Consider the following 14132-nt stretch of genomic DNA (forward strand, 5'->3'; position numbering starts at 1 on the left):
CCACCACACTACACACTTATGGGGAGAGATTTGTCTAAAAAATATTCACACAAATACATTTGTGATTTTTACATGTGTTTTTGAGATCCACAAACATATTCGTAATTTTCACGTGTTTTTCAAATCCACAAACATTTTCTTGATTTTCACATGATTTCAGATCCACAAATGTATCCGCCATTTTCAAGTCTTTTTTAATTTTGTGTGTGCATTTTCCATTACTTTTGCCTGCGAGTTGTCGAAAGTGCCTTTGTGAATCGTTGTGCACGCACATTTATTTTTGAGACAAACATCACGCTGTTTCGAGATATTCACACACACAAAAGCTCTAAGATATTCACATGTGTCTAAAGCCCGTTCTTCCGCCGTCCACGGTAGGCAGTGTTACTGTCTCCACTGAACGGGAACAAACTGTTTCTGTTTCTCGTTTAAAATTGGACATTGAAAAACAGAAATCGAGTCTTTATCTGACCTGTCATTATGTGTTTATTTTGCACAAGTCGGGAAACAAAGTGCAACCTTAATTTGTTTCCCTTGAGCTTGTTTTGCTTTCATTTGAAAGACACTCTTTTTCTGCTGTTAAATTTTCTTCTTCTACGCCACCTCCCCCTAACGAAGTCCAAAGGGGCGACGCTCTACACCTACCAGGGACAACCCGATAGCCGGCGTCGCGCCGCTATTCTAGCTTCCACCTTCAACCGTGGGCTTCTTCCATGGGCTGGTTCCGGTTCAAGGAATAGCCTATTACCTTACCCCCTCCCCCATTTTTAAAGTCATCATTGTCAGCACTTTTTTTTTATCGCTCTCTGACGTATAAAACTAATCATAAAATTAATAATTATATATATCACTAACCATAATGGGGAGCAGTGACGGCACTTATTTATTCTAAAACGCTCATGCACGTAATTACTTCCCCCCCCAAAAAAAAGTCAGCTGTGGAAAATTCCTCCCACACAACACACACACACACAGACTGACTGACTGGTCATGATTCTCCCCTCCAGAGTAGTCACGGTGTTGTGGGAAACACTGGGCCTTCAATTGAACAAATGTAAAATGTGTACAGTAGTATAGTATAGCCTGTGACAACTAACTAGATTAACCTGGAATCTAGAATAATCTGAAATTAGAAGAAATAAAATAAAATGAGGTTTTGTATGAGGAAGTCTGGAGTAGCAGAGAAGTATGTTCAAGTGGTGCAGGACATGCATGAGGACTGTAAAACAGTGGTGAGGTGTGCTGTAGGTGTGACGGAGGAGTTTAAAGTGGAGGTGGGACTACCTCAGGGATCAGCTCTGAGCTCCTTCTTGTTCGCTATGGTAACGGACAGGATGACAGATGAGGTTATACAGGAATCTCCATAGACTATGATGTTTGCAGATGACATTGTGATCTGTAGTGAGAGCAGGGAACAGGTGGAGGAGAAGCTAGAGATGTGGAGGTTTGCCCTGGAAAGGAGGGGAATGAAGGTTAGTCGTAGCAAGACTGAGTATCTGTGTGTGAATGGAAGGGACCCAAGTGGAAGAGTGAGTTTAAGTATTTAGGGTCAACAGTCCAGAGCAATGGAGAGTGTGGAAAAGAAGTGATGAAGTGTTTGCAGGCATGCTGGAACGGGTGGAGAAAAGTGTCAGATGTGATGTGTGATAGAGGAGTTTCAGCTCAAATGAAAGGAAACGTTTATAAAACTGTGGTGAGACCAGCGATGTTGTTAGATCTGGAAACAGTGCCACTGAGGGAAAGACAGGAGGCAGAGCTGGAAATGGCAGAGATGAAGATGCTGAGGTTCTCTTTGGGAGTGACCAGGACGGATAGAATCAGGAATGAGTACATCAGAGGGACAGCACATGTTAGAGGCTTTGGAGATAAAGTCAGAGAGGCCAGACTGAGATGGTTTGGACATGTCCAGAGGAGAGATAGTGAGTATATTGGCAGAAGGATGCTGAGTTTCCAAATGCCAGGCAGGAGGTCTAGAGGAAGACCAAAGAGGAGGTTTATGGATTAGTTAAAGAGGACATGAAGGTAGTTGGTGTGAGAGCAGAGAAAAGGATGCAGAGGACAGGGTTAGATGGAGGCAACTGATTCGCTGTGGAGACCCCTGAAGGGAAAAGCCGAAAGGAAAAGAAGACTGTAGTTCAAAAAATATTTCAAGCTTAAACGTAGTTACATAAACCTCCACGTCTGTTTTAAAGTATAATTGAATTACTATTAATTTAATACAATTATAGCTATTGTAATACATACTTTACAATCAAACATTTGTTGGTTAGGTAAGCCATTATAAGATTAAAGATAAAAACGTCATCAGCAGCTTGGTATTTATTCTACATTTTGCGTGCTCAACATTCAATTTACTATGTGTAACAAGTGTAGAATGGTGAAAGCCGCGTGGGGAGGGGTTCTAAATCCCCCCAAAATAAAATAATGATAATAAAAAGTCAAAATCTACTTCGCAGAAATTGAATTATTGTTTGGAACGTGTCAGCAATGAAAAGTGAGGGAACACCAGGTCTGGGCTGGCCATCTGGCATACAGGGCAGGTGTCCGGTGGGCCGGGGTCTTTTGGGTCAGATAAAGTGATTTTTAAATTATTATTTTCCTCCATTTTACCCCAAGAGACTGGCCCACAATTTAGAGGGACTAGCCCATTAATCCATTTTGAATATAGACAGCAAACTGAACCAACATCAACGTGAACAACAATGCCAGATCGGGCATGTGGAAATAAGTCAAAATGCCAGGGCCGATTTCTTGTACCAGTCCAGCCCTGGGGAACACTGTATATATAAACTGTTGAGATAACTTTTAGTCTTTCTTCAATTGTGAATGAGACCCGTGTGTGTGTAGCCTACACCTAATTAGTTTTTAAGGTTGTTGGCATGGCTCCTCGTGACCGTGTCCTTACCGTGCACACATGACGGCCATTAGAGCAAATTCATAGCATGCATGTGTTTCATTGAAACCGTCTCGTCCCCCATGAAGTCTGCATGTGATGTCGAACCTGATGTCACACGACTAGGCAGCTCCAATGTGTTAGCATGTGGTGAAGGGCTTTAAGAGGATTTTCCATCTTAACTGTCACCGACACCTGCAGGTGGTCGTACTAATGTGTGTAGTAAATTTACAACGACAGACGATGTATAATAGGTTGCACATGTCTGTTGTTTGGAGGTTGAAGTGAAGTCCACTAAGGGGGGGAGGGGGGGGGGCTTAGAGTATATGCAGGCATTACTGTATAAAGAAATCCAATTTTTCAGGATTAAATGGCTTCACACTCTCCCGTCTCGTTCTCTTGGCTCCAGGGCATGGCTTTGCTTTGTCCCGCTTGCCCATCACGGCGACTCCCAACTCTAGTCGGTGATGCGGCGCTGGCTTAACATTACCACGGTGATACCCGCTCTCTGGGAGAATCTCCTTGGCGACTCCCCCCGCTGACATGCCTCTTGTCTCTTTTCAAGGCAGGTGCATTCTGTGAGTCCTTGCTGCATGGGAACATCTACTGCTGCTGCCAGATAAGCAACTTTCAAGGTTCTCACACATGGAATTGTAAATGTAGCCTAGACTTTGCAAGGGAGTCAAACGTCTAGCCCAGAACGGAGATGGACGTCTACGAGGGTCAACAGGTGGACCGGAGGAGGATGTTGGGAGACGTGTATACTCGAGGGGAACACTACGTCCGGCACGAGACGGCAGCGCAGCGCTATAGCGCCACCCGCATCCAGGCCGGGTTGGGTCCGGAGAGGTAGGACGTTCCGATCCGAGGTCGAGCGGCTCCAAGGCCACTCCGATAATAGCTGCCCTCGCTTAGCGCCTGATGCTAACACAAACAAGACTTAGTGCAAGCTTTTAAAAATAGGGCTCTCCTGGATCACCACGGGGCAATCCCTCGCAGGCTCGGGAAAAGGAACCACAGAGCCGTATGGCCAATGACCCACTTTAAGCCATTCAAATTAAATCCCTCCCAGTCACCTAAACCCTCACTTTTATGGCAACACAATGTGCATCTTTGTATAACTTTCCACATTCACTTTAGGGTCATGTTTTGTTTATGCTAAGACTGTAATAATAATTAGACTAAGTGCAATTTCTGCAGAAATTGGTGGGAATGCTGGAAGCTGAATGCTAATAGCTGAATGCTAAGCTGAATGCTTATATAGTAAATTGAAAGATAAATTATGTGAAAATTACAAAGTATTAATTGTAGTTCAAAGATAAATGAATAAAAAGAACACTTGAACCCGGACGGCGTGAATTTTTGAAGCAATTTATATGGAGAAGTGTTTTCTGAAAGCACCCTCAATTCATTTCGATGGAAAAGTGTAACAAAGGATATCCAATGGGGGGGGGGGGGTGGGGGGGGGGGGGTTTGTTTGTGCACACACAAAAAAATACGTGTGTGAGTTGGATTCAAACCCAGGTACACTGATTATCTGCCCTTTCTCTTAACCGCTAGACCACTTTATCCACAGAAGAATCTGTGACATTGTATGTAATTGCAGTAATTATGTCAGTATATACGCGTTGAATTAGAATTTTGACTATAGAACAGATAATATAGAAACAAAACTTAATAATGATGAATGACATTAAAATTAATGGATGTGAAGACTTGCCCAAGCTGTGTTCAAACACAGGTCCTCCGTAACATTTCCTAACGGAGTCCTAACAAGTTCCTAACCAAGTCTTAACAGTTCAAACGGGTTCCTAACTAAGTCCTAAAAATTCCTAACGGTGTCCTAACATCTTCCGAACAACGGGGCAAAGTGGAGCAAAAGATCGAACGTCTCAACGCACACTCTGATTGGTGGTGGAAGCTGGAAACCGAGTCAATACGCCGCCTACGCTAAGGATAATTTCAAAATAAAGCGTTCCATATAATACATTGACACCAATGTAACATTGCAAATACCCTTAGTGGGCTTTTACTACGAAGTCGGCTTGCGTGGCGGCGTGACTGCTAGCTTGTTTTCCGGTTTCGACGTTTTGGCTTACATATCGAAGTTTTTATTGAAAATACATATTTTCTACCAACATTATCACAATGCCACCCCGAAAGCATATTTAATCGCTAATTTAGGACGCTAAGAAACCGCTAGTTAATTACGCCATCATTGTATTATACGGCACATGTTTCCGACGTGAGTGGCAAGCAGCTAGTGTTAGCATTAGTGCCTGGCTGGTACGGTGGCCCTGAACTGAAAAAAAAGGGCTGGCAACATTAATGTGTGACAGCTGTTACCTGTCTTTCTTTCCTTCTTTTTCTATATTCTGGACCAGCCTTAAATTGCACTTTGAGTTTTTTTTCTTATTATTAAAAAAAAGAGAGATAAATAGAACATTGTCTTCATTTATTTTATAAAACACTTTTGGCAATTAAAAAACGTCAATATAGTAATAGTGTGTGGTGGGTGCGTGCGTGTGCGTGTGCGTGTGCGTATGCGTGTGTGTATATAGTTTAGATTTGAGGAACACAACTTCAAGCCATTAATACCTTGCTATTTTATACATGGACCATGTATAAAATAAACATGTATCTGCCTCATATTGCACTTAAGGTTGTGTTCCTAAATCCTAAAAAGCCATATTAGACATTTTGAGTTGATTTTTTTTTTAATGGGCAAAATAAATGAAGACAAAGTACTGATTCTTTTTTCTTTTTTAGCTGATTCGAAAACGATCCAATCCATGACTCAAATTTGTGATCCGATCCAAACCGTGACTTTTGTGATCCGTTGCACCACTAGTAAGATCCTCCTCCCGCTAGTGGGACATGCCCGGAACACCTCTCCAGGGAGGCGTCCAGGAGGCATCCGAACCAGATGTCCGAGCCACCTCAACTGGCTCTTCTCCACGGGGAGGAGTAGCGGCTCGACCCTGAGTCCCTCCCGGATGACCAAGCTTCTCACCCGATCTCTAAGAGAGAGCAGGAAACTCATTTCGGCTGCATGTATCCGGGATCTTGTTCTTTTGGTCACGACCCACAGCTCATGGGTCGGAACGTAGGAACGTAGATCGACTGGTAAATCGAGAGATTTGCCTTTTGGCTCAGCTCCTTTTTCACCACCACAGACCGATACAGAGTCCGCATCACTGCAGACGCTGCACCGATCCGCCTGTCGATCTCCCGCTTCCTCCTGCCCTCAATCGTGAAAAAAACCCCAAGATACTTGAACTCCTCCACTTGGGGCAGGATCTCATCCCCGACCCGTAGAGCATTCCACCCTTTTCCGACTGAGGACCATGGTCTCGGATTTGGAGGTGCAGATCCTCATCCCAACTGCTTTACACTCGGCTGCAAACCGCTCCAGTGACGGTTGGAGATCACGGCTTGATGAAGCCAACAGCACCACATCGTCTGCAAGAAGCAGAGATGCTATACTGAGGTCACCAAACCGGACCCACTCAACGCTTCGGCTGCGGCTAGACATTCTGTCCATAAAAGCTATGAACAGAATCAATGACAAAGGGCAACCTTGGCGGAGTCCAACCCTCACTGGGAACAAATCTGACTTACTGCCGGCAATGCAGACCAAACTCTGACGGTCATACAGGGGCCAAACAGCCTGTATCAGGGGGCTCGGTACCCCGTACTCCCAAAACACCCCCTACAGGACTACTCGTGGGGGACACGGTCAAATGCCTTCTCCAAATCCACAAAACACATGTAGATCGGTTGAGCGAACTCCCATGCAGCCTCGAGAACCCTGCCCAGGGTGTAGAGCTGGTCCACTGTTCCACGGGCGGGACGAAAACCACACTGCTCCTTCTGAATCCGAGATTTGACTTCCCGATGGACCCTCCTCTCCAGCACCCCTAAATAGACCTTACTAGAGAGGCTGAGGAGTGTGATCCCTCTATATTTGGAACACACACTCCGGTCCCCCTTCTTAAAAAGGGGGACCACCACTGTCCCTGATGTCCATGCGATGTTGTAGAGGCGTGTCAACCACGACAGCCCCACAACATCCAGAGCCTTTAGGAACTCCGGGCAGATCTCATCCCCCCCTGGGGCCTTGCCACAGAGGAGCTTTCCATCCACCTCAGTGACTTCGAACCCAGAGATAGGAGAGCCCTATGGAGGTAAATAAATAAAATGTGGGCCTGCAAAAAACAAATTTGTATTTGTAAAACAAATTTGTATCTGTAAAAACTAATTTGTACCTGTAAAAGTCATGATTTGTACCTGTACAATTTTTTTTGTATCTGTACACAAAGTGTACATTTGTATCTGTAAAAGTTGTGATTTGTACCTGTAGAAATGACAACTTATAGTCAAAGAAGTCGCCACTAGGAGTCACAAGTGGTTTTTCTGCTGCTGTCCAGTGATGTGAGTTTTGCACCATTTATCTCGCTACAAAAGGTGCAAAACTGATTCGTACTTGTAGAGCGCTGTGATTTGTACTCGTAGAAGAAGAGGGCGGGCTCTGGAGGATTTGGGCGGGCTAAAGCTCAACCTCATTGGTTTGAGCGAACGACCGTGGGTTGAACTCAAATGACGCCCATGCACAAGTCCGCAATTCTAAACAAACAGAGTAGCCATACCAGTTTACGCGTCATTTTGGAAGAAGAGGACGTCCCAGGCGTGAAAATTTCAACATGGTTCAAAATACGAACACCGTGTGGAACAGCTTAAATGTTGGTTGACATGCAGAGCACTCCAAGTGGGCAGAAAGAAAGAAGTTTTAGTATGAAGGTAAGATTGATTGTATGAACATAGCTCGTAATCCGGTGCGAGCTAGCTAGCTCATCTCATGTTGTTGTCACGAAAACTGAACACATTGAAGTCACGATTTTTATTTCAAGATTTGAAGCCACTTGGAGTGCATGTCAACCAACGTTTAAGCTGTTCCACACGGTGTTACTCTGTTTGTTTAGAATTGCGGACTTGTGCATGGGCGTCATTTGAGTTCAACCCACGGTCGTTCGCTCAACCAATGAGGTTGAGCTTTAGCCCGCCCAAATCCTTCAGAGCCCGCCCTCTTCTTCTACGAGTACAAATCACGTCGCTCTACAAGTACGAATCAGTTTTGCACCTTTTGTAGTGAGATAAATGGTGCAAAACTCACGTCATTGGACAGCAGCAGAAAAACCACTTGTGACTCCTAGTGGCGACTTCTTTGACTACAAGTTGTCATTTCTACAGGTACAAATCACAACTTTTACAGATACAAATTTACCCTTTTTGTACAGATACAAAAAATTTTTTGTACAGGTACAAATCATGAATTTTACAGGTACAAATTTGTTTTTACAGATACAATTTTTTTTTTACAGGTATACATTTTTTTTACAGATACAATTTTTTTTTTTACAGGCCCACATTTTTTTTACAGGTACAAATCACGACTTTTACAGATACAAATTTAGACTTTTTTCTACAGGTACAATTTTTTTTTACAAGTTAGTTTTGCACCATATTTACTTCCATAGAGCCCACCTCACAGTCCCCAGACTCTGCTTCCTCAAAGGAAGACGTGTCGGTGGAATTGAGGAGGACTTCGAAGTATTCTCCCCACCGACTCACGACGTCCCGAGTTGATTTCAGCAGCACCCTATCTCCACTATACACGGTGTTAAAAGTGCACTGCTTTCCTCTCCTGAGTTGCCAGGTGGTGGACCAGAATTTCCTCGAAGTCATTTTCTATGGCCTCACTGAACTCCTCCCATGTCCGAGTTTTAGCCCCAGCGACCGCTGAAGCTGCATTCCGCTTCGCCAGCTGGTACCTGTCAGCTGCCTCCAGTCCCACAGGCCAAAAAGGCCTAATATGATTCCATCCATCCATTTTCTTAACCCACACTGGCACGGGGAGAACATGCAAACTCCACCCAGGAAGGCCAAAACCTGGACTCGATCTCACGTCCTCTGAACTGGGAGGCGGACGTGCTAACCAGTCAACCACCGTGCCACCCCCTAATATGACTCAGTCTTCACAATTAACACAATTAAATGCTCTTCCACCTGTTGCCCTACATTCAACAGAACAATAGCTTTTTGTCCCACTAAACAGGGACAGATTTCATTCAAATTAAGTAATTGAGATGAGATCATCGTTTGTTTCAGTATATGTGACATTTTTGTTTGGTGCTGTGTCATAAGAATCTTCTCATGGCTCAATAAATTTGATAAAGTATAAAGTGTTAGTGCATTAAAAAAAATATTCAGGTGCTAATTTTTATTTAATTGTATGTTTGTTTATGTGAATTCATGTAATTCATTTCAAAACATTTTACATTTCACATTTTAATGTAATTCTTGTAAAAGTGGTAATGTCTGGAGTTTAGGTCACTTGACCAGCGAGTCCGTCCACGTAACAACACTCAAAAAGAAAAGAAAATTACTCTCAGCGGTTTTTTTTCGACTCACGCATACATACAAATACGGTTTCCCAGGCGGAGAAGCGGACCCACGCCAACCTGCTTCATTGGCAGGTGACGGTACCACTCCGCCACCTGGAACCCGAAACTCTTCACGTGTACGCATGTGAAACTCAACGCCGTGACGTCACAAGTCAGCGGTGTGGCTAGCAGCTGCAGCATCAGCACGCGGGGAATTAAACACGCCTCCACAAGAAAAGGGGATGTAACAGGCTCAAGGCGACGGCTGCTACGTATTCACCAACCCCTCACCGTGGCACAGAGCAGCGGCAAACACTCCAGTTTTGCCGTCCTTTTTATTTTGGAACTCACTTTTTGAAGCCACGGGCGACGTGTCCGCCCTAATTTCTTCTTCGAGGTAAACTCACGCCGACATTAGCACGCCTGTTAGCATCCTCGCTCCACACGCTCTACATTTCACCCCCAAGCCGGTAGATCTCCTTTCATCTTTGAGTTAATACAGTCCGGCGATCGGGACCATGTTAAATGAAAACGCTTAGCATCCCCCCCAAAAAGTTAAAGAAATACAAATAAAAACATGGGTGGTGAGTTGACATTAGACAGTGGACGTGGACATGCGCACATCCGAGCAAGAAGAGTGGCATTTTGCTAATGCTAATCGCTAACTCTGGCTCCACGTTTATCGGTGCGTGCACTGACAAAAAAAGTTGCTCTGCGTGCACTTATTACACATGCACTGCTAGTTGTTTGTACGAATACAATCTTAGAATTTAAAAAGTCACATTTGGTGTTAAAGATTTGAATGCACTGCTGGCTTTTACTCTGCGATGCACTTACTGTATGTTTATTATTTAAATCTATGTGATCGCTTAAAATGCTTATGCATATTTTTCCATGTCAATTAACTTAATGTAATATCTGTTTGTTATAACTGTTACACACTCGTCAGCAAGTATTAACGTGCTTAATGTGTCCTAAGCATCACCCTCCACGCTCGTTACATTACGATTCACCTTTGCGCCTCTGAGCACCGAACTCGTTTAGAAATTACACTCAATATCGTCGCCTCCCTCATGCATGAAGTTATTTAGTTTAAGCGAAAGTCAAATGCTATCGTATATGAAGCAAACGGTGCTGTCCGTCTATTCGGCCTTGATATTGGAGCTATTTTTAGACGTTATCTCTCGTTATGTAGTCTTTTAAAGAGCACGTTACGCAGCATAATGCTAATATTTGCTCGCCTGCAATGTAGGTCACCAGCCCATTAATAAGCGTAAAGCTTGGCATAAAAAAACAACCTAACATACCTCTACACAATTAGGTAATTTTTACTATTCCCCCCATGTCACATTCGCCTCGTCTAGACTGGAATGCTGCAGTGTTGACATTTCCCTTTCTTTAATCCTCTGGTCAAAACGTATTTGCTCTATGTATGACATCATCTAGAAGACAGTGGGTGCTTGGTTCTTGACGGACATTTCTGCTTGTTTATTATCAACTTACTGCCTGCCTCAAGATGTTTCTACGGCTGCCCAAACATTTCTCAAAAGGGTATAGTGGGAGGACTTGTTCTGTAATCAATGTTGTACCTTATGCTGCATTCGCGGAAGGTGGGAAGTCGTCGGACTTTGCCGACCTCCATCCAACAAGGAAAAATGCACTGGAACACCCCTTTCAACTGGGAGATCCGAGTTACGAAGTCAGCTTCGACCTGACGTCATTCGACAGTGGCGACTTCCACGGAGATACAGACATACAGAAGATAAATGGAAAAAGATTATAAACATATTGATCTATCTTGATTTATTATTACATTAATTTAGTTATTCGAAATAACTTGACATAACACAACTTATTTGGTGAAATGTATGAAATGCTTTGACAATAACATTTATTAGAGCGACCAGATTTCCAAAATTAAAAACCAGGACACTACAGTTTAGCTGAAAATCAAATATACCATAAATTCTCCCCAGGAACTATTTATAACTAATTTAATGACTAGTCAGTCTGCTTGTGTTGATACATTAGATAATGCTAAATGCTATCTAGGTTGACAGTTCAACGGCCGTAATTAACACACTCACCATTATCCAATCTCTTTTGCTCAGTCCTGGCAGCTATTGTTAGATGGCTGTGCCGTTTACCTTTGCGCCAGTGTTGGGTCTGACCGGCGACTGCATCATAAGGTCAATAAGACTACATTTGGTTATTATATACGGAAGCAGGAAGTAGTCCTACTTGTCTGCTAGTGATTTAACAGTTCAACTTCTTTTTAATTGGTTTATTGTATGAATCGTTATGACAGCTGTGTGATTGACATGCACATGGCCCAATCAATTGGCTTGCTGAATAGAAAACAACAAAAAAAAACAGGACAACAGGATCAGCCTAATGGTGGTACAAAGCAATGGTGCTGACAAAATCCGCGGCACCCGGGACACTAAGGCTCAAAACCGGAACCCTCCTAGGTAAACCAGAACAACAAATAATTCATTGGAATCAGTCATCTTTGTTGTTTACATTGGCCTCAAACACTTTGAGGTCAACACTGCGACAATCTGACTGGGATAATTCCCGCCTTCCTCAAATGCAGCAGCATTACACCTGGTTGGCTGGCTTGGACAGAAATTTAGATTTGGCCAATCAGAAGCTGGAAGAAAGAAGTCAAGGCAAATGGTGTAATATCAGTACCACAGGCAAAAATCACGGAAAATTATCACTAATAAAGAAACAAGCGCTATTTTGATATCTTCAAGGAAGATGATTAAAATTTCAGATCATTATGATGGGTTGGCTTGGAATTATGTAGCCAATCAGTAGCCGGAACAAAATAGCAGAGGGAAAAGTCACACTAACCTGATTACATAGAACAAAATAAAATACAAAACATAAAAAAAGCGCTAATGTAGTGAATCATCTTTATTTTTACTTGATGTCTTTTTTCTCTTCCAGCATGGCAGATTACTTAATCAGTGGCGGCACGGGTTACGTCCCAGAGGATGGACTCTCGGCGCAGCAGCTCTTCTCTATCGGCGATGGCCTCACATACAAGTAAGACATTAACCCCTCCCCAGTCCACCTCAATTTGGAAAGGCACACGCGTACACGTGTGTCGTCACTTAGCGCTTTGTAATGGCCAACACATTCTGAATCAGCAGATGTGACCAACACTCGGACGGTCAAACGGCTGAAGAGCTATGCTCTAAAGGAGATGGGTTGACTTACAAGTGAGTAGAACAAGTCAGTTTGAAACTGTGTACGAAATCATCAGATTGTCCTGATTTAAAAAAAAAATCCTTGAGGTTAATCACACTGTGAAGATACGCCGGTTTTAGGCTATCTGGAATCATTAGTCATTGGATGAACAATGGCTTCACAGTGGAACCTCTGAAGTCGAAACAAATTAGGTGTTTATGCTATCAGTATTCTGGAGTTCTCAACACGCCAGTGTATAGAGCTAAACTTTGCTCTTCAGTACAACCAATCATATCAATTACATAGAGTTAATTTAATGAAGTTGGTGCTCAGTAACACAACTAGACTAATTCAAGAGCTAGTTCTGTTTACTTTAATAATTGCAAAGAGGAAAAGTGTTATGACAGGAAATGGAACCAATTCGCTAAATACAGTAGACGCAAACAAACATTATGTAACAAGTCATGGACTAGCATTAAACGGCTAGTTTGGGAATGAGACGAGAATAACAAGCTTTTTCTCATTACCTCAAATTTGTGTCTTGTCTGGTATCTTTCCCCCAAAATTGGTACTTTTGCTTTATTTTAGTTTGATTACCTGGATCTTACTTTTCGTTATTTACTGTGGGGGAAAATGAGATTTGAAAGTATATATTTTTTTAGAATCCACTGTGCTTTTCATTTCCTCACTTCCTCTTGATACTTGGCTAACCTCTAGTTATAGCATCCTGCTGTCCAATACGTAAACTGTACAAGTCACATTTTACAACATAACACGGCAAATCCTTGCAATTATTCCCCAAAACAACCGTCATAACTGACTGACTGTGTATGTTAACGTTTTATTGATTGGTTGATTTTTAAGGACGCGTTCCCCATTAGCTATTTAATGGCGCACATCACGGCCTCTTCTAAGGCTGCTCACATGACGGTCCCAATCGAAATCATGTGAAGGGCAGGAGAGAACTGAGGCAGAGTGCTTCCAGAAAGTGCGTGACAGCAACGGGGCGTCAAATTCCAGCCGTCCCAGTCCAAAGTTTATTAGAAAGAGTAGCCGCTGCTGTTGTATAACCTCAAAATGGAGGCTTGTGTCCCGAAATGGCCTCCTGGAGAAAGCCCACTCAACGGCCTCTAGACTGAAAATCCCTTGACGTGCCATGAATCCAAATATTTGTTCTTTAGAGGCCTTTATGGATATGACTAACTGCTGGCTTCTTGGCTCCATTTTTTTGTGAATTTTTAGTTTTTTATAGACTTGTTGTTGGTCCACACAGGTCACATTGCGCCGTGAATTCCTAAAATGGGCAAAAATGTTTTAAGTTTGAGGGTAGAATGGGCAGTAGCTGCCAAAATATAGACAACTTTGCCACTATATAATCCAGTCTGGAAGCGATTTTTAAACTCAAACAAGCATATATGTATGGAGGGTGACATACATACATGACAAACTGTCTCAGTTTCTTCTGTGGCCTCAAGTCACTCAAAAAGCTTAAATAAAAACATTTCATTCATGCAAAATATTAAAATACTGTAATAAAATCACATAAAATTCAATTACAGTATAGATTACATTTAATCTAATAGTTGAAATCTTTGCGT

General features: G+C 42.8%; 1 protein-coding gene across 6 annotated transcripts in view; it reads left to right on the forward strand.

The window, feature by feature from the left end:
• Nucleotides 1–3460: 3460 nt before the first annotated feature.
• The window catches only part of impdh1b (IMP (inosine 5'-monophosphate) dehydrogenase 1b), a 40900-nt gene continuing 30228 nt past the window's right edge, over nucleotides 3461–14132 (forward strand). Inside the window, exons 1-3 of one of the 6 annotated variants that reach the window (XM_086058758.1) lie at nucleotides 3461–3742; nucleotides 12292–12390; nucleotides 12495–12566. In XM_086058758.1, the coding sequence (XP_085914884.1) occupies nucleotides 3600–3742; nucleotides 12292–12390; nucleotides 12495–12566 (314 nt within the window). In that variant the 5' untranslated portion in view covers nucleotides 3461–3599. Of the gene's footprint in view, nucleotides 3743–9514; nucleotides 9734–12291; nucleotides 12391–12494; nucleotides 12567–14132 lie in introns of those variants that run through there. The other 5 variants (XM_086058755.1, XM_086058752.1, XM_086058753.1 and 2 more) reach the window with 5 other exon arrangements.

The sequence above is a fragment of the Leptonotus elevatus genome, chromosome 17 (genome assembly GCF_054856555.1).
Source record: "Leptonotus elevatus isolate MCC_2025b chromosome 17, RoL_Lele_1.0, whole genome shotgun sequence".
NCBI lineage: Eukaryota > Metazoa > Chordata > Actinopteri > Syngnathiformes > Syngnathidae > Leptonotus > Leptonotus elevatus.